This window comes from Pistacia vera, unplaced genomic scaffold, assembly GCF_008641045.1.
Source record: "Pistacia vera cultivar Batoury unplaced genomic scaffold, PisVer_v2 Contig169, whole genome shotgun sequence".
In the NCBI taxonomy this organism is placed as follows: Eukaryota; Viridiplantae; Streptophyta; class Magnoliopsida; order Sapindales; family Anacardiaceae; genus Pistacia; species Pistacia vera.
In genome coordinates, this window is record NW_022195779.1 from 748,448 (window position 1) to 773,996 (window position 25,549).

The window sequence follows — 25,549 nt, forward strand, 5'->3', positions numbered from 1 at the left end:
AAACGAAAATTCTCCACGTTATAGTTTGCGGATTTCTAAAACATGACAATTACCATCTTCAGGCCCAAAACGAAATTCACTGTAGTGAGATTAGTGGTGCAGTGCAGTCATGTCTAGTCCAAGTTCAAATTACCCTAGAGAAATGTTGAAGCATATAATGTAATGGGCTATTTCAAAGTTGAGGTAAAGTTTTAACATGACATTAGCATTGGACTAGTCGGGCATGGGCAGTTCATAGTTTGCAGGCCCATATTTAGGGATGTGAAACTTACCCACCAACTAACAGAAGATGCTCTTAAACAATGATTTAGGATTTTCACCTGGGCTTTTATCAGATATAAACACAAAATTGTCATGAGATTCAGTAATTAATGAAAGAATAATACTACTTTTATAAAATATGTATACAAATAATATATCATATCATGATTAGGAGTATACAAACTTTCTAAGAATAATATTAATCTAAAACAAAACTAAAAATATCATAAGCTAAAATATATAACCTTTTCAATTCTCAAACAATCTTCTGATACCGTTTTAGATCTATGATAATATTGCTTAAACCACTTAAAAGAATTCCACCAATGAATTTTAAGTATTCAAAGTTGTCTTAAAATTTGATAGATTTGCTGCAGGACACGCCGTCTTCCAAACTAAAACAAGTAGTAGGAGATTTTACCTAACCTTATTTTGATAGTTGAGCCAATGCAGTTGCCTCCTCTTTTGCCTGTTGTAGATATAATTGGTATAATTATTAGAATAATAAAATGTCTGACGTTAACTTAACAATGCATTTCCTCCTAATTAAAAAATTCATTTAATATTAATTGGCACATTCTTACAACTTTACATGCAGGAAAAGTGACTTTACAGAAGAATTATAAAACATAAAATTGAGTGAAGACGACTGCAGTATGTCGCTTTGATGCTAGCTGGAAACAATGTTGGATTGCAGCAGCCGTCATTAGAAAATGGAAATTGGAATCCCAGTGGCTAAAACGACTTTATAATGTACCCAAAACAGTATCCCTCCAATCACTTGATAACATTAGAGAAAACAATTATGGGTTCTTTTAGTTCCTTAAACCGTAAATTTACAACTTTGTTCTAATAAAGTGTTAGGATTTAAGCTCATAAATATTGTTATAATTGGAAAAGGAAAAAAAAAGAGGAATTATTTGGTCAACTCCTTGTGATACTCAGAAGTTATGATTATAAAAACCTAAGCGCAGAAGATATATAGAAATATATACAGAATGCCATTCGAGATGGTTCTGAATGTAGCACTACTCCCTTTTTGTTATTCTTGCTTTAGTATTTAAGTTTCTCCTGGCATTAGCTATTGTTTGGTCATCTCTTTATGCCTTCAAGAAGACAAGCACTACAGAGACAGATACAATGAGAACAAGTGTCATTGATATTTCACCTCTCTACTACGTTCTCTTAGCTTTTCTAATTGTCCACACTATAGCTCATCAGACGACCAACAAAGAAACACTAGAATTTGTTATTCATGACAAAGGTAAAGGTCCAAGAAAAGGCTGCAATTATAAAGATCATCAAAATATACCCATTACACTGCAATGTCCACAGCCAGGAAATTCTCTTGCGTTACCACCTCTGCCTGATCTCGAGCAAGAAGTCTTACAATTTGCTGATCAAAGACTCGCCGTGGTGTACCCAGTAATCCAAAAATTCAAGTCCATAATTGCATCCGATCCTCTTGGCATCACAAAAACTTGGGTAGGCTCAGATATATGCAGTTATAAAGGGTTCTTTTGCGAGAGCCCCCCAGACAACAAAACTGCTATAGCTGTTGCGTCCATTGACTTCAACGGATTCCAACTTGGCGCCCCTGCTCTTGATGGCTTTCTTGATCAGCTACCAGATATTGCGCTCTTCCATGCAAATTCCAATAAATTTGCTGGTACTATCTCGCCTAAAATTGCCAATCTTCCCTATCTCTACGAGCTTGACATAAGCAACAACCAATTTTCAGGTCCATTTCCTACTGCTGTTCTTGGCATGAGTGGTCTAGAATTCTTGGACATTCGGTTCAATTACTTTAGTGGTGCAGTCCCTCCTCAAATATTTACACTAAATCTTGACTGTCTATTCATTAACAACAACAATTTCATGCAGAAGTTGCCTGATAATATAGGCAGCACTCATATTCTTTTCCTCACCTTGGCCAATAATAAATTTAATGGTCCACTTCCAAGAAGCATTTTCAAATCTTTGTCCGATTTAACTGAGGTTCTACTCTTAAACAACCAGCTGACAGGTTGTTTACCCTATGAGATAGGGTTCCTTAAAGAGGCTACAGTGGTTGATCTTGGGAACAATCAGTTAACAGGTCCGTTGCCATTCTCATTGGCTTGTATAGAGAAGGTGGAGCAGTTCAACTTTGCAAATAATCTTCTGTTTGGTAAGGTGCCAGAGGTGGTGTGTGAGCTAGGTAATCTGGTGAATTTCTCTTTGTCGGATAATTATTTTACAAATGTGGGACCTTTCTGTAGAATTTTGATCGAAAGAGGAGTGCTGGATGTCAGGAACAACTGTATTCCTGATCTTCCTTTTCAAAGATCAATTGTTGAATGTGCAGAGTTCTTTGCTTACCCAAAATTCTGTTCCCATATGTGGTCTTACGCTTATATTCCTTGTATGCCCTATATTCCAGAAATGGCTCCCTCACCTTGACTCTCAATTTGCTCATGCAATGCATTGCTCTGGATATATATATATTTTTTTAAATTGTAATTAAAGTTTTCACGGTATTGTAGGGATTATATGAAATGCTATGTTCTTGTAATAATGATATTCATCTCAGACATTCTGGTTGACAGTTAGGCTTTGAAAATAGCATGTTTCAGTTGGAGATGGATATGTTAAATTACCAGCAGAACGACCTCCCTTAGCCTTAATATTTTGTTCATTTTAATTGGAAAGAAGTAAACCCAAATGGTCTTGTATTGGTAAAATTTGCCTATTCAACTCTGCCCAAAAGTTGAAACCATGCAAATTCAACATGGGATCCTTAATTTTGGAACGGTAAATAAGAAACTTCGGGCCCACGCAGTTCCTTCTGATTAACAAATACAAATTATGAGCTGAAAAATGGTGTCCAATCAGCTATTGAAATTAATGCTAGTACTAAGATGAAATTATTATATTAAATAATGACTTGTCCAGTAACCCTGGTTTCCAATATTGTGCATCACATGATTGTTCGTTGGATTCTTCTCAGTTATTATTAAAATGTCTTTCAGTTCGTTTCTCATTGAAGCTGCAGCAACACCCTTGAGTGGTTGAACAGGTGTAGTAATGGCAGGATGGTCTAATAGGAATTCATCTGTCGTTGTATTTGCATTCTTGCAGCCGCCAACTATCCCCGTCATCTCATACTATTTAGTCCAACTAAAAACTATGTTTAATGTTTCAATATTTAGGTTGTTTTTTTTTTTTTTTTTTTTTTTAACCCTTTTTTCCAAAGACAAGAAAATGCATATTGTCGAATCTAATCAGAAGCCAAAAAAAGATGGTTGGCTGCTTTCTCAAAGACTACGGTCCCAGAATTTGTTCCCGGACAGACAGTGATGATGATTTAGTAATAATACCTCCTTTCTACTATGAACCCAGAACCTGCAGGTCAAGGTCACTTTGTTAGGGCAATGCCCTCAATCTAACCCCCATATATATTTTTTTATATTGTGATATTGGTGATAGGCAATAAAGGTCCCAACTGAATCAGATGAAGGCAGACAATTAACTCAACTAACCCACTGAAATTGCTTCTATTGCTTTAACCATGTGGTCCAGCTAAAAAAGTGGCCATCTTATAATACATTATCAATTAAAAATCTGATTCATAGCTTTGTCACTGCTCACTGTTTCTGGCTTTATTTGGTTATGTTTTAAATGCTAATGGAGAGGTGCTGATACCAAGTGGAAGTTTTTCTATATTTCATGATAAGAATCAAGAATATTTGATTGGATAGCAGGCGGATTTGTGCTCTTTCTGATGCAATAAGCTCTTGCATTTTGATTTACTCTTGACAATTACGAAAAGTTGTTGACAGTATTCATCCAGAGCCCAGTTCTTTCATCACCAACTTACATCCACTCGTATTGGCGTTTGATCACCTCACATCGTCGTCACCCCTACGATTTTATTTAACACAATACACTTTTTTATGTTTGTTTTTCAGAAATTACTGATTTTAATGGCCAAAAGAGTCGGCAGGGATTGTAGATGTAAATGGTTATTTCCCAACTTTCTCGGGATATTTTGACGGGTGTAAGTGTTATTAACCCAAAATGAATTGAATAAAAATCAGATCCGTTTCGTGTGGGATAAATTTTTAACGCAATTTCATGGTATTTTCAGATATCCAAGAGCAATATTCATAGTGGCTTCATCGCGAACAAAAAGAAAACCTATGATGATGATCTTTTTATTAATGTGGTAGAAGGCCCACTAAAGCTTCACTCAAACTTAAACTAAATTATTACTCCAGACGGGAGCCCTTTTTGTGGGCTATATTCTTTGGGTTAAATTATTTGAGACTCATTGTCGTTACAATACTGAGAAGTTTGAGCCCCCCAATTTAGCTGAACTCGTCGGGCTATTTAGAAGTCATGAATTTAAAACTACGATATCTGCGTCGTTTGGGCTCAAGCCCAACTTTGTGCCCATATTACACATAAAATGGAATATTTTAACTTTAGTCTCAATCCAAGCGTCATTTTAATTTATTTCTTTATTTAGGAGTTCTAAAATCTAAACTATGATACTTTAATATAAAAATAACCGTTTATAAATTTCAGAGGAAGTCTCAGGTTTCATGGAATTATAATTTCAAGCATGGAAAGAGAATTACCCAGATTGCAAAATTTTAAAACATTTTTCTTATAAAATTTCAATTAACATCTTATCAAAATCCTTAAAGTCTGAATAATACACAAAGTTTTAATATATTTATAGAGCAAAAGACGTATTCCCACCCGAGGTTTAGAGAAATCCTAAGTTAATACCTTTGGTTGTATTTATTCCAAATTCTCACCCTTAAAGTAATGTTGTTTTCTTTATTTTAACAGATTCTCAACTTTTTAATGCACGTCAGCACGTTAATGCACTGACTTTTTCGTTGACTGAAGATGAGCCTGAGCTCATTTTAGCAAAAAGCGGCTTACGTGAATAGTGTCAAAGCTAGTGGTTTTCGGCTTTTTTTGACTGATTTTAAAATCTAAAATCACTTATGAGACTACCAGTGGACTCTCCACAACCTTCTATACAAAAATCATACATTCACTTGCTGACCCTACTCACCGCTTCTGATCACCTCCAATAGTCACTAACGATATTAGTTTAAGGGTGAGAATGTAAAATAAATACAATCAAGGAAATCACCTTGGGATTTTGTTGTTAAACCTTGGGTGGGAATATGTTCGTTTACTCTATATTTGTATGGGAAAGATCAATGGCACGAAAAGTGTGTAATTAGAAGAGGGAATTAATGAAAGTAGGAGAAAGTAAGCAAGTGTTGGAAACGTAGTTTCAAGTGGATAAAGCACCATGAATTAATTGACAGCAGTTAGGACTTAGGAGAACAAAGAGTGAGTTAAAGTTAAAAGCAAAGTGAGAGATGTTTATGTTAATATTACAATTTTATCCTTTAATTGGGGGCTAATGATCAATAAAACAGGGTCTAAAAATTACCAAATCACCGATGCATCCAACTGCTCAAAGCTGGGTCCAATTTTCATCATTTTTATTTTCTTAACATTAATACTAGCTGCATGCCTTATATGACTTTATGCTCTTTTATCATTGCAGCATAGTTAGATAAGCTTAAATAAAGATATAACATGGATCGAAGTTATGGATGTTCTGTTTTTGTTCTATGATCTTTACTTCAAGTGTCTCTGGCTGAGGCCAAGCTTTGTAATCGAAAATGACTTTTAGCTAATATGGGAGATTGGAAAACAATTGAGATGCCCTCTGAATAGTCAAATAATTTGGAGGTTGGAGTTGGATTGGACCCATCATCCATGTCATGACCTGCAGCTACAAAAGGGATTAAAATACCACCTCCATTTCTGCGGTTCTGCGCCTCTTTTGCTTAAGAGCCCACATATTACTTGCCTCTCAATTTGCAATAACTGTAAAAGCAGGAAGGATCATGTTTCTGGTGTAGTCAACGATTGTTCATAGCTGTTTGTGTTCGTGAAGTTTGTAATTGTAAAAGCTCCCGTCTTTCATTGAGTGGCAAGTATTTGGACAGACGCTTTAGGAACTATATAGCCCTCTCGCTTCAACATTAATCCTATGACTATGATTTATATCCTAACACTAAATTTAGTGATAAGCGTATTACACGTACTACATTACCAACTGTTACCTCACATGCCACCGTCTATAGGTCAAAAAGTTTACCCTACAGAGGGACAGGTGTGACACACAATTTGAAAAAATTGAAACAAAGCAAAAATGAAAGGCACAAGAGTGTGGGTCTTGCAGGGAAGAGCAGACGGTCCACAGCCTTTGCCTGGCTCGGCGGGACCCCATCTACCAATCACAAAAGATTATAGTAACCGTACATAATGAAGATTTTGCTATAAAATTTTGCCAACTTCTTTCCTTCACGTGATTCTGAGCTTGCAGTCCCGACATTTGCTCCTCAGTTCTTACATGCTTTGTCATCTTCTCAATATTTCCATCACTTTTCTAGTTTTCTTTACTCTCTTAATCTTTCCCTTTCTTTCAAGTCTATGCCTTATCAGGGAATGAAAATGGAGCAATCACATTCACAGTACTCATGCAACAAAATGAACTAAGAAGAAGGAGGAGAGACCGAGAGAGCCAGCCAGCCAGTTAAGGGTTTTCTGTTTTTCAGCATTTCTCTAACGCCATGTCTACGAGAAGCAAACAATCTCTAGAAAAGAAGTTGCTTTTCCTATCAAATGCTCTTCTGTTACTATCATTTTGTTTTGCTGGTCATTCTCGACATGAAGCCAACTCATTACTACCGTCTGATGCAAAATCGCTTTTAGCATTCAAATCCAAAGCCGATTTGAGGAACAACCTTTTGTTTTCTCAAAACACAAGCTTTCATTTCTGTCAGTGGCAAGGAGTCATATGTTATCAACAAAAGGTAGTGCGCCTAGTTCTCGAAAACTTAGATCTTGGTGGCATTTTCCCTCCCGACTCATTGTCTAAACTTAACCAGCTCCGAGTACTGAGTCTACAGAACAACTCACTAACCGGACCCATTCCTGATCTTTCCGGGCTTGTCAATCTCAAATCTCTCTTTCTTGATCATAATTACTTCACTGGTACTTTCCCTCCTTCAATCTTGTTCCTTCATCGCCTAAAAACCTTGGATTTATCTCACAACAACCTCACTGGACAACTACCAAAAGGTTTAACTTCCCTTGACCGGTTATACTCTCTGCGTCTTGATTTGAACTGGCTTAACGGTTCGATTCCTCCCCTGAATCAATCCTCTCTTCAAACATTCAATGTTTCAGGAAACAACCTGACTGGTGCCATACCAGTAACACCAACATTATCACGTTTTAATATCTCATCGTTTTTATTTAACCCTGGGTTATGTGGCGAGATCATACACAAAGAATGCCACCCCAGCCCACCCTTTTTTGGTCCATCAACGGCTGTTACGGCGGCACCCCCTCCAGCTATTGTTCTTGGCCAAAGTGCACAAGTACGTGGTGTTGAGTTAACTCAACCCAGTCCAAAGAAGCACCAGAGAACGGTAGTGATTATTGGTTTTTCATCCGGGGTCTTTGTTTTAATAGCTTCACTCCTGTGTTTTGTAATGGCCATGAAAAAACAGAATAAGAGAAAGACTAGCAAATCAACGGCTATGATGACACCTGATGATGCGGCGGCAACTGCGCAAGCAGCAGCTATGATTCAAATTGAACAAGAGAATGAGTTGGAAGAGAAGGTGAAGAGAGATCAAGGAATGCAAGTGGCCAAGAGTGGGAATTTAGTATTCTGTGCGGGTGAGGCACACTTGTATACGCTGGACCAGCTGATGAGAGGTTCTGCTGAGTTGCTAGGTAGAGGAACCATGGGGACCACGTACAAAGCAGTGTTGGATAACCGTCTGATTGTTTGTGTGAAGAGGCTTGATGGTACTAAATTAGCAAGTACAAGCAAAGAAATGTATGAGCAGCACATGGAGTCAGTGGGTGGACTGAGGCATCCAAATCTTGTTCCACTCAGGGCATACTTTCAGGCCAAGGAAGAAAGGCTCCTTATATATGATTATCAGCCCAATGGCAGTCTCTTCTCCCTCATACACGGTAAGCTTCTCTTCGTGTTCATGCTACTGAGCTAAGTTCTCAGTGAGTCTGTCCTCTGTGTTGACTCAGTTTGACTGTCTGGACACCTGAAAATCCAAGAAATATTGACCAAGGTTGTTCTGTTTATTATTATTATTTTATTCTTTAATTAGGTGTTACGATAGATCATTTTAGTATCGTGTTACTAGATTTGTTGGTAGCTTTTTCATCAACAGCGAGAATCTTGCTGCTGACTGACGTTGGGAATTGATTTGATGACAAATTAATTGTTTAATTAGTTGCGTATAGGCTTCAAACGTTTCTTTTGATGTGATAGGCGTTGTCGGCTTCTGATATTAGTTGTCCATATTGATCGCGTGGATTAACACTTACAATATTAAAATCAGTAAAGAAACGTACGATCTGACACTACTGGGTCCTTCTTCTCCATTGCTTAATCACCGTTGATCTTGAGGAGATAAGAATTCAATACTACCCCACCAATCATCCATCCCCAAATTGTATTTGTGTGCTAATTCTACGCGCGGATAGCGCGCTTGTCGTTACACTCACAGTCACAGACTCACTTATTCACAATCTAATTGCATGTGCAGGGTCAAGATCAACAAGAGCAAAGCCACTTCACTGGACTTCATGCTTAAAAATAGCAGAGGATATAGCACAAGGACTCTCTTATATCCACCAAGCATGGAGGCTAGTCCATGGCAATCTCAAGTCCTGTAATGTCCTGCTTGGTCCTGATTTCGAGGCCTGTCTTGCTGACTATTGCCTTGCAGCTTTGTCCAATTCACCTCCGGAAGATGACCCTACTAACCTACCGTATAAAGCCCCAGAAACCCGTAATGCAAGTCACCAAGCGACTGCTAAGTCAGATGTTTATGCATTTGGGGTTTTGTTGGTTGAGCTTTTAACAGGAAAACCACCATCACAGCACCCATTTTTGATGCCTAATGATATGATGAAATGGATGAGATCACATAGGGAAGACCATAGTGGGGAAGATGATAGGTTAGGTATGCTTATGGAGGTGGCCATTGGTTGTATATCAACGTCGCCTGAGCAAAGGCCCACTATGTGGCAAGTCTTGAAGATGTTACAGGAGATTAAAGAGGCTGTATTAATGGACGAAGGTGAATTGGACCCACATACTGGAATGTCCTAGTTATTATTTTTGTAGAACGCCATTTCCATTTTCATGTCCATGGTTAATGCATTAAGAAAAAGATATAGACATATAGTAGATGAAAACCAAGTTCGGCGTACTTTTAGTTGCTTTAATTCCGACATTACTTTGACTACTTCTTTCATTACTTTGGTATGGTTTCTACAATTATTATGGTGGGTGTCCATCCTTTTCGCTTTATTGTTTTAGACTTTTAGTCGTAATATCTCTCAACAAGGATCAATACTGAATTAACTATGGAAACTTGTGCAGTCATGAATTTTTTTTTTCCAGAAGCAGAAGCTGTTAACGACCTATCTAGCTGATCTGCTGCAGGTCCAATTCTGGCTGTTGTATTTGTAGATATATTTTTCAACTGAAGAACATACATTCATGGTTTTTTATATTATTGTTGTTTAAATCATTTGGGATTGATAAGGTTACAAAAATACGAAAATAATGTATATTTATATTTTAAGTTTCCAGAGCAATCATGTACTTGAAGATTCTTTGAAACTAGACGTAGATAACATGCAAAAGCCGGATAAGCATCATTTCTGGTTTCCCTCTGTATTTCGTCCTTCAATGGCCGTACTTAATCCTTTTTAACATCCCATTAATGTATTACATCTATAGTACTTTAATATGAAGTTTTATTAATTTGATTGGTTTTGGAAATGAGGGAAAGTATTTTATTTAAGATAGCTTGTGTTGGCCAAGGGATTGGTAGGAGGTTTGCTCCATTCTTTTAGATTTTGAGTTTAAATTTTGGGATTATTTACCGTAATAATATTGTGGTTTATCTGATTTTTTAGATTTATAGGGTATTTAATGAACCCTAAAAATTAATTGAGGTGTACAAGCTGACCTCTTGTTACGAAAAAGAAAAATATATTAAATATTAAATACTATTAGCCTGGAAGATGGTATAAGTAGAAATGGGTAGAGTGTATTTAGTAACGCCCACCCATAAATTATTGGATACCAAAAGGAGCCCAATTGCGTATAAGGCCGAAGGGAAAGTTGAAACCCAAATTCAACACTGAATATTATGATTTATGGGAGAGACAGTGAGAAAAGGAGTGGTGCCTCTGCAGAATTTGCTGGAATCGTCTAGCATCGATACCATTAAAAAAAAAAAAAAAAAAAATTCAATAAATAAAGAAAACAGAAGGAAGCCAGATCTCAGAGGCAGCTGCAGATATTTCGTAATTGAACAAAAAGATATAAATTAAAGCTGGGAGATAAAAGGAAAAAAATTAAAAGAAAAACCTAGATAGCTAACTAGAACGACGGATGACATGGATCGTCGTACGGACGTCGAGATGATTGAAACGGAGACCGTCACGGCAACTCAGCCACGCCAGGACCAAGTCGACGTTGCAACAGAGCTACTCACATTGGCTCGCCAGCTCATTAATCAGGGCAAGCCTTCTCAGGCGCTGCAGGCCGTAAGTAATTTACACTTTCTTCAATTTATGTTTATCATTTTTTGTTTCAGCTTCATGAATAGTATCTGATGAACTTTTCCGTATTTTTTTTTTCAAAGAGAAAATATTTGTTATCAAAATTTGCTGAAGAGCATGGATTTGGTTTTCTCTGGCATTGATCAGACACATGGAGATCATTAGGTCACTGTTTGGACTTTGGAATTAGTGGCAGCTAGGTTGTTAAGTTGTTAAATTGCTTAATCGGCAGATGTCCTTTCCTTTTATCTGTTTAAAAGAAGTGATATGATATGAAAGCACTGATTTTATTTATGATATCAATTCATGCTCTAATTTGTATTGAAGGCTTGTGTTTATCTTTAGAAATGGCCAAATAACGTATCATTTCGTAGTATTCCATGGATATGATGCTTGCATTGGCGTATCGTAATGGGAAAAATTGACGGCACAATGTTCAAGTGCACAATTATTTTCTCCCTTGAGAATTCTGTGTTTATAATTAATGTTTGAAACAGGTGGTGATGGCCATGAGAACCAAAGGTGGGGAGGAAGCTGTGTTTCTGTCTCTTCACCGTGCTCGTGAACTGTACAGAAGTAGACTGCAAGAAAACACAGCTGCAGATCAGCTGGCTGCTTTATTTGCCGAATGTGTGATTGCTGAAGCTCAGCCTTTAAATGTTGAACCACCACCATGTCCTGTTGTTGCTCCATCACTTGCTGCTAATGCTGATGGAACTTCTATACTTGCTGAAACTGGTCGAACGCAAATTGTGTTGGATGCATATTCAGATGGAAGCAGCTTTTTCTGTTTACAGTGTGGGGGTCTTGTTAGTAACCATCGCAAAGATGAGCACTATGCGTACTGGTGTTGTAAACTGTGATGCAGAGTTATGTGGAATGGATATTTGCTTGAACTTGATCTGATGCACCTCTAGAAAATTATTGCCATGCTGTTGCCCTCCCTGTACTGCCATTGACTGCATATAGTCTCATTACACACTATTGCCAAGTATGCCGTGTCTGGTTATTCACAGATGATTGGCCGATTTAGAAATTAGAGGCATCAGCGGTTCGAAGGGAAGAGGATAGTGAAAATTTATGCCCCTTTTAGAGTATTTCAGAATCTTGTATTCCTGCAGTAATGACCATTATAAAAGAAAGCGAGTAATATGTTATCAACAAATGGTTATATCTCATACTAGTGTATTTCATATAGTCTGTACCAAATGGTTTGTTACTAGTGCTTTTTATTTCTTTTTTCAAGGATGAACTCACTCATATTCCAGTCATCTAATAAGTGAATTACTTCAAGAATGGGAGTTGCTAATTCAATGATATTTCCTCTTTTGTGTTAAGTCTCCACATTTGTCTCTGTGGAGATGAGCCATTAATCAAAGCTCGTGTTTCTGAAACTGATAATAGGAGATGCAAAGAGAACCAAGCTCTTGCCTAATCAATTTTGATGGAATTGTACGTAGATTTTGACAGGTGGTATAGTTGTAATGGTACTAAAGTTTCATGATTTTCTGAATGGGAATGGCTTGGAGCTGCCGCCTGCTGCTGCTGCTGAAATTGGTTTCTGATGGGGTGAGGATATACTGACAGGAAACTGATGAGTATACTCTCATCATCATGATAGGTATCTTAAGGGAGACTCGACTGTTTTATATGATTTCAGTTTTAAGTGAAAAGTGGAGGAAGTTAGTTCAATGAAGATGAGTGCGTTCCGTAAAGAATTAAGTTGCATAGTCTGAAGGCAATTGAATATCGTCTGGGTGAGAAAATAACACTAAAAATTTGTGTAATGTCGACAACGACTTCCCCTCTGGACCGTTTCACATCTTAAACCACGTATCTAATATTCTGAAAGCTTAAATAATAGTATTTGGAATTTAAAAGATTGTAAAGTTGGGTCCTTAGATTTGAGCCAGGCAGTTACCAGTTAAGTGTATCGTTATATACTTATGTTGTGTTGAACAAAGGAAGCAGTTGACACCATATGTTATTTTTCAAAGAAGTCAATAAAAAAGTGTTTTTTTTTTTTTTTTTTTTTATTTTTTTTTTTATTTTTAAAATCAAGTTCTTTTTGAGTTTGGAGGATATATTTTGGTTAATTGTTTTGAATATAGAGAGCACATATTCTGTTTCTTTTGGATTTGGAAAATGGTATCAAGTGGCACATGGGTATATGAAGGTGAGTTCGGCCGAAAATAAGACAGCTGCTAAGGTCATTCACACAATGAAATGGTGATCCACCTCAGCTCAGCAAGTTCAGAGAAAGAGGCAAAACCTTTGGGGGATTTACATTTTACAGTCAACAGCTGCGTGTTGTTGGTCCAGACACTCAACTCAGAAAGATTTCTCATTATTTACCACACAAATCACCTGCCCTCGTCATCTTTGATCCATTCAGAATACATTAATGAGAATCTACATATTTGCTGCCAAGGATATTCATACGAGGACCAATGCATATCCAACAAATGATAATTATATCACTAGACGAATTTCATTTTGCTGTAATGTTATAACAATGACTAGCTACTCCAAACCTTATAACAAAATCAATATTGTGCTTACACACAATAAAATCCAAAACAAATTACACAGAAAAACCTATTACGAATAAAATCAAAAATAAAATATCAGACTGGACCTTTGATACAGATTTATGTGACTTTGTGGGAAGAATTACACCCACCAATTTGTTGTTATTGACAGAGTGAACCAAACCAATAGAAACCATGAGTGATATAATCTTTCATTGAACATTATCACTCACGCCATCTCAGACCCCCGGCGTTCCCTTTATAAGTAATTGGGTGAATCATCGGCAGCAACCACACTACTATACAATATGCTCCCATTTTGGTAATCACATCAAAAATTTCCAAGATACAAACTAAACTTTTCCAGAATCAACTCATCCAACACAACTATTAGCAGAGCTCCTCAACAGCAATTTAAACTGCATTAAAAAAAAAAAAAAAAAAAAAAATTAATGTTCTAGTGCTTGTAGTAAACTATATTATTTTTACATAAAGTTAGCCAGTAATTAAACCAGAAGTCAATCTCGCTATCCAAGCAGAACTGGTGTCAATTGTCCAACTCAAAAACAACTAAAACTAATTTTGTTTGATGATTACTCTTTCAAAAACTTTTTTGACTAAATTTTAAATGAGTGAAGAAATTTGTTTGCAGCCATTATATCCAAAGAGAAGTCTGAAATATTAAGTTGCAGAATAAAACAAATATTTTGAAACCAGGTGCCCTTTATCCATAAAATTTAATTGTGCAAACTATTTGGAAAATGAATACTCCGAGGTGTCAACGCTACATACTACCAAAATTTATGTAAGATTGAAGATAATATTGTACCAAAAATTACCTGCTCTCCATTCTCCGCGCTTCCATGCGCCATGGATTGGGATCAGGCTTATTAGTCGGGTTAGTAAAGGGCAATAATAAGCTTGTGACCATAACCACAGCACATCAACCCACACGTGGCAGGGTTTGTTGACGAGGCCTTGCCCTGACCATTGTTTCATCACTATGCCTGATCAACTCAGAGAGTCTCCATGGCTTCTGCCACTTCCATTTAAATTGCAAAAGCCATTGCTGGTGGCTTCTCTTCCACCTCCATAGCTTTCCACCTTGTCCTACAGCAACTAATTTTTTCCTTGACAGCTGCCCAAGTGGTACCATCTGCACTAACAGCAAAGCTGACCATCTTAGCCAAAGTAGGACAACATATCCCAATCCAATAATAAAGGATTGAAAAGGAGATGAACCTTTCGCTTATGATCTATGAATGCTGCTGACACTCTCATTGAACCATTAGCAATGCCTGGTGTATATTTCAGCTGCTTCTGTGCCGGCACAGACATTGGAGATGGAGGACCACTCACATCGTCAGCTGAGTGTTTCAATGAATTGTGTGTGTTCTCCTGTTCATGGTAACAAAGAATTAGACATAGTAGAATAATGATTACAACTTCCAAAACAATAAAAAAAATGCATTTCAGTCCAACATTAGGAAAACCACAACAATACCCAGCAATAGTGAAAACCCATATAAAAAAACATCAAAGTCCGAAAATTTAATTGGAAAATTATCTCATTAATGAACTTTCCTACAGAGATAAAGTTTTCAGTTAGAGCTCTAAGTTCGTTCTAAAATTATCATGCAGAAGAACAAAAGTCAAAAGTGAGAAAGAATCTCACTGAAGCTGATGTAGACAGTGCAATTGCAACAGCTTGCTCCCTCAATTTTAATTCCTTTTCTACTTCCTTTCTCCGCACCTCACTCTGTCGCAACAGACCTACTAGTTCTTTAAGTTGCTCTTTCATTTCCTTGAATTCTACTTCTTTCTCCCACAGTTGGCACCTGTTGTAAACATACAAAGAGATTTAAAAATTTTGACTCCGCAAATGAATTCTATTAACCATAATATTCAACTGGATACTCTGATATTTAAGAAGAACTGCTACTTATGTCAAAGGAATTGCTTTCTGCATTTTCATCCACACACCTGAAGCCCACCCCATTTTGTTCATGTTAACTCTTTGTTTTCTAATTTTCTTTTGTTTATTCTAGTGCTACAGGTGGCACCATCCCGTTCCTTCCCTCTCGTTTTTTCTTTTGCAGTTTTCCACTGAATCGTATATTTTGCTGTTAATGCTGGAAAGTTTTCTGAAATCTATTTGGAGCAAAATTGGCCCAACAGATTCATGTTCAACTCAGAATTCTATGTATTACTAGGACAAATAAATTAAATTTCAGACAGAAACCAAGGTGAAATAGTTTACATCATCACTAGTTAGTAGAAAGTACCTTGTATCAGCAAGGGAATTGAACATGTATTGAAGTAAATTCTTTGCATCTCCCATTGAACGCAACTGATTCCAACGTCCACGGTTAGTGAAGGCACGCTCCCGCTCTTCTGCCTCTGAAAGTTGTGAAGCCATTGCTACAAGTGAATTAGATGATATACTCAGCATGTTCTCAAGTGAAGATATTCTGGCCATTCTTGCATTTGGTGACATGGAGGATGCTCTGAACAAGCAGTAAAAACATATTAACTTTCAAACTGTTTTTCATCAACCTCAGACCAGAAAAAAAGTAGAAAGATGGAATTGATTAGAATAAATTACTCCACAACTTATACCTAGCAAACCCATTCTTCCCCCTTGGAGGACTAAGTCCCTTTGAAGTAAATTCATCCACTTGCTTCAGCACAGCCAACTCTTCTCCCAGTGCAGCTCGCCTGGAGATTAAGCAGTAGTTAAATTTAGAACTGGGATAATGGTTTATTGGCACAGCAGATATTACATAAATACAAATTAAGCACATACACTTGGCTCTGCTTTTCATATTCAAAACGAACTTCATGCACATTCACCATGACTTCTAGCTCATGATCAAGCCAACGCTGTAAGGATTTCTCATTGCTCTATGGACACAAATTAAGTCAAAATCAAGCTAAAACTTAAGTTGAGCAAATATAGAACTTATCCTGAGAAATTAAGGATAGATCATTACCAGCCCATTTGTGCCATTCCCATTGGTGATAACTGGAACATGGCATAAAATTAGCAAATTGAAGCATAAAAGTGAACGCCCTGTAATCTAAGAATCCCAAATTTCTAGTAAACATATAGCTTCTCCAGCATGTTAACTTACTTGAGTTGTCTCTGGCAGAAGGTTTACGGGATTCAAGCAACTCTTTTAGCCTCTTGGTGGCCATTGCAGCCTCTTCTGTCTTTCTTTGAAGAACCTGATGGAAAGAAGTTTTTTCCTATAAACTGCTGCATATTATGTTTAACAAACATAAATCAGGGAGAGAAGAGAGATGTGCTCACCAATTTCTGGCGTTGATTCAAAGCTTGCAATTTATGCCTTTCATACTCGTTTCTCCTTCCCTCCTTCCGCAACTGTTTTTACCAAACCAATTCTTTGTTAGTATATGTAAATAAAATATAAATAAAGCAAAATGTCAAAAGCAATTTTCAGGTACAAAGCATAGTCAAAGACAAGTTACATATCTATGTGTCTCTCACTATATTCAAAATCGAAAATACAACTAAACCTAAAATTTCCTTGTTTAACCTCTGTAACTATATTCCTCCTCACAGATTAATACGAAGTAAAAGTTAATAAGTTCACATAAATGATCAGGTTAATAAATTAATGCAAGGGTAAATGCGAGTTTGCATGACAAAAATTGCCAAATTGTTGATTTTCCAGGATATTTAGACTTATAATCATCCAGTAGCTTGCCAATTAAAAAAAGAAGGTTAGACAAAAATTGTTTATCTTCTCCATCTGCCAAATACAATTGATTATCTTCTCTTGTTATGCAACATAAAAGGTCAGAAACAACTAATTGGCAAGACCATAATAGAGGTGCTATTGTGTAACTTTTGTCAAATCATTTATTTCCCAAAGTGAAGATTAAAGCACCTGCAAGAGTTCCTTCTCTCGAGAGGCTTTCCACTGACGAAATTGTTCTGCCTCTTGTTTTATCCTCTGTTGCAGTTGAACCTACACAGAGAGAGAAAAGAGAAGAAATAAGAAGAAAATTAGTTGCAGATCGCATGGAGGTAATAGATAATGACTATAGAAAGTAGGAGAATTAAAAGCCAAATGAGATTTAACCTTTTGAGCCTTTATAGATTGAATTTCATCTTGCAATCGCTTTGCTGCTTCGTCACTCTTTTGTTTCTGTTTTAAGAGTTGAACCTGGTTCTCTTGTTTTTTCTTTAGATCCAGAATCTGGTATTTAGTTATGAAGATTGTTTAATGGTTGAATATGTTATGTTTTTTAATCCAAAAATATATGAAATTTGGGCTAAAGCCTACTTCACCTGTGCCTCAAGTGATTTTAATTTATGGGCGTGGACATCTTGCAATTTTTGTGTTTGGCCATCGGAACTGGCAGCACGATTTTCAACTTCAGCCAACAAACGATCTCTTTCTTGCTGCAGAAATAAAACAGGGGCACAGATGAAACAACAATAATGAAATTTCAATGGGGATACAATAATAAAATTCCAAGTAAATTCTTTTTAACCTGCACAGTCCAATTTTCATCCTCTAATTCTGCTATTTTCTTCCCGAAATGTTGCTTGAGTGCCACAGTATCAATTCCACCAAAAAGTTTCATCTCTGACTGCTCAGACACCAAAGGTGACGTGAGGTTAAAAATAAAGAACATGTACTTCAAAATTTCAAGGGTGCTGACAGTGAAAATAATAGTAAATGTAGAAGATATACAAAGGCAACTTAACAATAAACCATAAAAAAATAAAAAATTTATGTATTCACAAACTGTTCGGATTTCATATCGAGATCTCACACCCACCAAGTGTGACACTTAAGCTTAGGGGTTGTACCATCTATCATGCCGGTCTTTTGGGTTAGGCTCTCTCTTGAACTTGAGTTCTAACATTGGTGCTTTTGTTGAGAGTTAAGTTGCAGAAAGGGTTACCTATAGGTTAGATTAAGATGTACTGAGAGGGTGTTACATCGAATAACAAACAGGTGAGTGAAGGCGCCTAAAGGGGGAAAAGGCTTCCGTCGGGTCAGTGTCAATAGCGTGAAAGCTGCTGTAGACGTCGACTTTTGAAGGGGGTACTTAAGCCTAAGGGCTCTACCACCTATCAGAGCGGTCTTTTGGGTTAGGCTCTTCCTTGGTCTTGAGTTCTAACACAAACTACCCCACACCTTTTCTGATTTCTCTTTTAACTGAGTCCAAATTTCTAAAATAAAATGAAAAATCGTTAACAATCTTTTCATGGCATCCCAGACCTGGCCAAGAAAAATCATCGGAATGCTTCTAGGAGAAGGAGATTGAACTGAAGAGCAGTATTTTCTCATGGTCTTGCCTTCGATGTATAGAACTTTTGGGGTAAGAAATGTAGTTTTCCAAAAATTACAAAAAGAACCTACATATATGTAGCGATGAAATAAAGTTTTAATATGATATAAATATTCTTGTCAATGCATTGTAAGATAAATTAAACACCATTGGGTGGTCGAGTGGTCAACTAATACTCTTAGATATATTACTCCAGAGATCTTGAGTTCGATCAACTTCGATTGCTAATTGGAGTGGTCACTGGAGGCTTACTCGGTCGTTAACTTTAGGGTCTTGAGAGATTAGTTGAGGTATGCGCAAACTGACCCATGCGCAAACTGGCCTGAACACCTCCAGTTATAAAAAATAAATAAATTGAGGAGAAAAAATACCTCTTTCTCCTCTAATCGTCTATTTAACTCATGGAGCTCTTTGTCCATAGAATTCTGAAAAAGCGTGTGCTCCCACTCCTTTGCGACTTCTTCATCAATTTCCCTGGAGTCACCTGCCAAATTTGGCAATGGTATTCTAAATATCATGTTCCAACAAAAGCAAACTTGAGTTTGTATCACACAAATTATTGAAGTGAGAGATTGTAACAAAAACAAAATAAAAGATATGTGGCAACCAGAACAAAAGCTTATACACAGTATCACTAATGAGAAAGGACGTGTTTTTCCGATAGTAAATCTGGGAGTGCCGTACCTGTCATAGTTTCACCCATTTGAAAATCAGTTTGCTCGATACTATTCAAGCTTCTTTTAAGCCCATCACTTTTCATAGGACACGGACTACCATCCTGAAAAAGAGAAAGCAAAAATTTGTGTATCACACGTAAATCAAGTCTACAACAACGTTAAGGATATTGATTTTCTAGAACATGTAATAAACAAAATGGAAAAAATGTAATTGAATTATCCCATGCTTTAAGAAATGAGCAAAGGATAATCGGAAAAGTTCCAAAAGAAGCAGATACTATTACATACTTGAGCATCCGTTTCACGCTGGTCTACAACGGTGCATCTACCGCGGTATTCATGGAGTTCTCGGCAAAGATCTTCATTAGCAGCTTCAAGCCAAGCAATCCTTTCCTTCAGAACCTAGACAAATAGTTTAATAAGGTATACATAACTGAACAATATGAAACTCTCTCCAAAACGAAATTCAGTTCATCTAATTCAAGCAATCCCTTAATTACAAACCTGATAAATTATACTAAATAACAATGATCCAACAAATTTGTCTTTACAAAAATATTTGATGATGAAATTATTAATATTTTTATCTAATGGTTAATGGAAAATTGGAAATAAAAGTTGACAGAACCAAATACCTGTACTTCATCCGATGAAGATCCTCCTCCACGGGCACAAAGTTCAGCCTGTAAATACTCTAGCTGTTGACGCATCTTTATCATCTCACTGGACATGGGATCTCTGTTGACCTAGTAAAGATAAAATTCGATGATAGAAATGAATGTATCATACTCTCATAAAGTAAGCATACTTTTACCGAAAAAAAAAAAAAAAAAAAAAACAGTTGAAAAATTCTCTGAAAAGTCTTACAACAGGCTTGTTTTGGATATTTCGAGCACGGTTTGCATATTTAAGTGTGTTAAGGGTTTCCTCAGCATTAATATCAGCAGGACTAATGCAGGCTGTAGAAGGTAAACTTTTATTTATGTTAGAGAATGTGAATCACAGACAAGGATAGAGAGGATATTATTAATGAAAAATGGAAGTTACAAGATAGACAACTATGCAAGTATCAAAATCAGAAAAGAAAATTACCAATCATAACAGTTCTGCTGTTACCGCCAAGCGAATCCTGCCAAAGTTCATGAAGCAAGTCAATATATAAAAATATGAAAATATTTAAATTGAAAATGAAGACTAAAAACATGAAGCAAAAATCTGAACCTATTCCATACTTTTAAATAGATTACATCATCATCTTTATTGCTTCTGACCAATTAAAACCAGTTACATGTCAAATCCTGACAATCAAGTTTCAAATAGTAGATGCAGTTAGCTATGGACATGACTATTATTTTAGTAACCACCCTTAGTTCAGCTCTGAAATGAGCAGATCATGGAAGAGTCTAATCAATCATATACTCATACAAATTTGTTTATTAATGGTTACTAAAATTCTAAATACACGTCATTTCAACTCCTATTAATACCCCAATCAATTGGCAGGCAGATTCCAGAGTTAGTTTGGAGTGCTTAGTATAGAAATCTCTTATCAACAATTCAATCTTTCTCTTCTTTACTATTTTTCAATAACATAATGAACAAGATAATTGATCCCTTGTAATAAACTCTTCAAATATGTCATACCTGCAAAAGCCTAGTAAGTTTGCTGTCACGATAAGGAACATGTACACCTTCTTTGCGTTTTTTGTCATCACCAAGAGCGCTAATAACATTACCAAGTGCAAGGAGGCCCTTGTTGATGTGAACTCCTGTTTGAAAAATTAAAGTTTTGTCACTGTGTTTGATCAAGAAGCACTTTAAGATTCACAAGTGATCAACATCTCCACCAACCTTCCTTGAAACGCAAACCATCAGAACCAGTTCTTTTGGCCCTTTCCGATCCAGCAAGATCTACTAAATGCAATTTGGCACATAAATATTCTTCGTTCATGCTCTCATTAGGACTACTTTCACCCGGGAAAACTGGATTGAGCTTACGCATTTGCTCTAAAGTGATGGTAAATATTGCATGTGAACGACTGTATAAAGACATACCAGAAAACATAATATGTTAATAAAAATGGTGATAACTGCTACGGATTTAAAAGTAAGTATACATTTTAAGGCAATGTTTCCAAACCCATACTGGTACACAAACATAAGGTTGAAAAGTTCTTACCTAGGAAAAATAATTTAATGGATAGAAATCTATTCATGATTCCCTTATATCCAAAAATAAAACTCAAGAAGTTTATAGTAGGTAGCTTTCTTAAATATTGTATATCACAAAGTTTTCTCATATATGATACTAATTTGTTCTGCTATTTATGCAGAGTAACTGATTTAATGGAGAATTAGAATGTTTCTGGATATTGGTTAAAATGGGAGGCTCTCCAAGCAATTATTTTCAGCAGGTAAGGTTTTCTCAAGACAGTGCATGTATCCAAGAGTGACAAAAGATTACATATATGATCTATGTATCGTATTTACCATGTTAAATGTTATTTTTGAAAGATAATTGTTAGGCAAGAAACAAAAATTATCACATAGCAAAGCATCTATCTGCAATTTGAAGTAGAAGTAAGATGCATAATTAACCTTGACTGATTGTTCATGTTTGTACTCCCTGTTGCCCTGCTCAATGATCCTTGCTCTAGGCAGGCAGCCATTTCTTTTAGAGAACTAACACTAACTTCAGTAGATCCAGCCAGTGTAATAACACCATTTGATGTTTCACGGATTTGTATTGGTGGTTTCCCAGGGACAGTTACTTTTCCTGCATGCCCATTTGCAGTTTCTGGTTTGTTCAAGCAAGTGGGGTCCAGCAAATCTTGTACTTCTTCTTTTAAAATCTTTCAAATTGCAGGTTTTTAGTTAGAGATTTTCCACAAGAAGGAAAAACTTCGGGTCACAAATAATAGTATTAGAATATAAGAAAATAAAACAAAGTACTTTTGTTGGGGACACTTTACACACCTAAATAAGGAAAGATAATACACAAAGCTGATCTCATGTGAATTCATTATAAGTAACAAATATTTGACAAACATATTTTGCCTTCAGTTTCTGAAATTTTTCTAATTTTGTTCAAAGACATATTGGATGCTAAATCATAGTTCTCACTGTAACATGGATATTTTTTGGCTGCTAGGAAAACAGAAGCTCAGACATCTTCAATAAGATCCATAATTATGCAAAACGACTGACATTCTTGTAATAGAACATTCCATAGATTAAAATTATACAGTGAAATTGTAACATAGAGCCTTACTGATGACATCAAATAACTCTTGAAGAAAGAAGGCAAACCTCAATGAAGGAAACGTGCAATTGGAATTCAGTCTGATGCTTTAACGTCTCAATTTTTTTAAACAGAACATTCATAACTTGAGGAATAATCCCTGTTTGGCATCCATCTTTGAAGCCAGTGCCCATTGTATATGTTTTCCCAGATCCTGTCTGCACCATATAAAAATGTTAAATTGGAAGAAAGGAGATTTCCCAAGCATACATAATATTTGCTTCACTTGAGCAGTTTTCTATGACGGATTAACTATACCTGACCATAAGCAAGTACAGTAGCATTATACCCTTGGAACAAACCATCAACAAGAGAAGCAATACATTCTTCAAACATAGCAGATGAAGGAGAACCAGTGCTTCCATATACATGATCAAATGTAAAGGAATGTGTCCCAATTTGTACCTGCATCATAGTCAAATCAGGAGAATTATATTTATATTTGGTAACATGTAGTTCAAAGGCATTGGCAACACATGAACAAACATTGAAAAATATATATCATAAATATGTATTTAATAAACCACCTTTCTCCGCAATTCATTGCTAATGACTATTGAAACATCTTTAAAGGAACCCTATTAAATCAGTATATTACAGCATACAATACTTCACACAAGTAGAAATTATATGTATCAATCTGAAAATATGAAATGCCAAATAAAGATTGCAAAGAAGAACATTAGCGAAATTCTATAGACGGATACATCAGTGGTGTAATATATTATGTTTGCTCTTTCCTGGAGAAAGTACAATTAATTTTAGTTATATATGGTCATTGCGTATTTTGAACCCTCCATCACCCCCCTCAAAGAGAGATAAAAATCAGAGTCGTTCCGGAAAGGCACACAAGCTTGTACATAATCTTGCAATAGAACTCAAAATTGCATATTAAATCCGGAATGACAAACAATTTACTTATAATATAAAAGCTAAACAACAAGTAAGAAGGCTAGAATTCAGATGGCAACAAGACTCCACATTACAGTTCCTTTTTCATTTGCTTTTTCAGAAATTTTAGCAAGGACCACTTTGGCACTAAACTGAGCACAAATACCTTATCTCTCATACATCTATACCAGTGAATTCAACATAAGGCTCTGCATAATGGAGTGAATACACCTGTACGATTATTTAAATCTTTACATAAACAAAGACCATCGCTAAACAATTCTAAGATTGGAATTATAAATGAAATAAACTTACTAAAATACCAGATGAATTATTCCGAAAACTAGCCAAATGTAACCTGATTCTGTGTAATTTTGACCTCTGTAATTGTAAGACTCGATTATGAAACTAATCCAATAATGAAAATAACGAGTATTGACTAAATTCTTATCCCAATAAGATTTAGAGAAAACACTCTTCAAAGTCAAACATGCAGGACGAAGTGTTTAGCATCCTAAGATCTAGATCTTCATAGATTTATGAATCAACAACTCTAACTAAGCATACACTACAAGAACTATCCACTGAAATATAGTAGACTAAACCGGCCACAATGACTTGTGCACATTAAATTCACAGTCCACTCCGAGCTTTCACATTCTGACAAATGAGTGCATACCTGAGGCTTCCCAGGAATGACAGTGACACAATCTTTACAACCCTGTGCACGCTCATCAGCGATGAGTGGCCGCACGTGAACTGCAACCTTCACACAACAATCCTCTCCACCGCCCCCAGTTTCCATATGAAGCAGCTAAAGATGACAACAAATTCACTCACAATTTTGGAGGCGGTAAAAGCAACAAGAATGAGCTCTATCTATATGTTTATGAATTCAATCTTTGCTATTAACCGTTCTCATTGTCTGAGAATTTGGAGAATTTCAGACAAAGAAAGTGATACAGGAACAACAAAAACAACAGAACAGGACCAAGATAGAAACTGTGAGTCAAGTTTCAGACAATGTGTTGTAGAGAGAGAGTGTTTTCACACAAAACCAAAAAAAAAAAAATGTAAGAGACTTTAGAGAGAGAGAGAGGGAAGGGTAGTTGGGGAATTAACAAAATGGAGAGCAAAGGCAGGGGAGTGGCAACTGTTAACTGCAAAGACAACAACCACTATCATTTTCCTTAGGCTTCACTACACCACAAACAACTTAGACAGTTGTGCGTGTGAAAAAATAAACTTTCATGACACTCTTTCCTATTTTACCCTTGTCCTTACACAACGGCTCTCACCTGCCTTGCTTCAAGGTCTTGTCCCCGTTTTCTGGAATTGTTATTACGTTTTTACCCTCCTAAGTCCACGTACATATTGTTTATTTAGATTTTCTGTTTTTAAGGTTTGTGGAGCGGTATAAGTGCAAAGCCCCGCATTATGATGTTTAGGAGTCATGATTGTCCCCAGAATATAGTAGAAAAAGGGATGGCACAGCACAGAAGCCACGTGATTTGGGATCATATACGATTTGCGGAGAAATTTTGGGCACGAGGAAGATTCATATTTACATGTTAAAGATTATTTCCTCTAACTAGTATTTCTTTTTGCATGTGCTATGCATATACGATTACGCGCTTCAACTAATTACTATAGTTTAAATTATTTAACGAATTGAATTTGCTCTCTTAGAAACTAATAGAAAAATGTGTAAACTTATTCAAAGTACAGACCCACAAACTTAAAAGAGAAAGAAATGAACATTAAGTTTCATTACCTACCCTTTGTGAGTTGGGAGATAGTATGTGAATGAAACTAAAATGGGGGAAAATAAGAAAGTGATTTGAGAAGAGAAGTAA

The 25,549-nt window shown here is 36.3% G+C and overlaps 4 protein-coding genes across 4 annotated transcripts; 3 read left to right on the forward strand and 1 right to left on the reverse strand.

The window, feature by feature from the left end:
- The first annotated feature begins 1,263 nt into the window (after nucleotides 1–1,263).
- LOC116125586 (uncharacterized protein At4g06744-like) lies at nucleotides 1,264–2,770 on the forward strand. Its single transcript, XM_031411290.1, has one exon. The coding sequence runs from the start codon at nucleotides 1,402–1,404 to the stop codon at nucleotides 2,701–2,703; it is 1,302 nt and encodes a 433-aa protein (XP_031267150.1). The 5' UTR covers nucleotides 1,264–1,401; the 3' UTR covers nucleotides 2,704–2,770.
- Nucleotides 2,771–6,792: 4,022 nt separating this feature from the next.
- Nucleotides 6,793–9,690, forward strand: LOC116125585 (probable inactive receptor kinase At5g67200). The gene is made up of 2 exons (XM_031411288.1): nucleotides 6,793–8,334; nucleotides 8,928–9,690. The coding sequence occupies exons 1-2, from the start codon at nucleotides 6,915–6,917 to the stop codon at nucleotides 9,494–9,496; spliced, it is 1,989 nt and encodes a 662-aa protein (XP_031267148.1). The 5' UTR covers nucleotides 6,793–6,914; the 3' UTR covers nucleotides 9,497–9,690.
- An 878-nt stretch (nucleotides 9,691–10,568) lies between these two features.
- LOC116125643 lies at nucleotides 10,569–12,140 on the forward strand. The gene is made up of 2 exons (XM_031411362.1): nucleotides 10,569–10,947; nucleotides 11,460–12,140. The coding sequence occupies exons 1-2, from the start codon at nucleotides 10,798–10,800 to the stop codon at nucleotides 11,823–11,825; spliced, it is 516 nt and encodes a 171-aa protein (XP_031267222.1). The 5' UTR covers nucleotides 10,569–10,797; the 3' UTR covers nucleotides 11,826–12,140.
- Nucleotides 12,141–13,419: 1,279 nt separating this feature from the next.
- Nucleotides 13,420–24,822, reverse strand: LOC116125633 (kinesin-like protein KIN-4A). The gene is made up of 26 exons (XM_031411340.1): nucleotides 24,373–24,822; nucleotides 23,061–23,207; nucleotides 22,811–22,960; nucleotides 22,100–22,353; nucleotides 21,353–21,540; nucleotides 21,146–21,270; nucleotides 20,594–20,630; nucleotides 20,369–20,460; nucleotides 20,137–20,247; nucleotides 19,790–19,903; nucleotides 19,509–19,602; nucleotides 19,196–19,308; nucleotides 18,018–18,116; nucleotides 17,812–17,925; nucleotides 17,603–17,719; nucleotides 17,408–17,488; nucleotides 16,807–16,878; nucleotides 16,628–16,721; nucleotides 16,487–16,518; nucleotides 16,300–16,397; nucleotides 16,113–16,211; nucleotides 15,779–16,000; nucleotides 15,169–15,331; nucleotides 14,736–14,891; nucleotides 14,333–14,649; nucleotides 13,420–13,912 (listed from the first exon to the last, which is right to left on the reverse strand). Exons 1-25 carry the CDS (start codon nucleotides 24,496–24,498, stop codon nucleotides 14,437–14,439), a joined length of 3,111 nt encoding a protein of 1,036 aa, XP_031267200.1. The 5' UTR covers nucleotides 24,499–24,822; the 3' UTR covers nucleotides 13,420–13,912; nucleotides 14,333–14,436.
- Nucleotides 24,823–25,549: the final 727 nt, after the last annotated feature.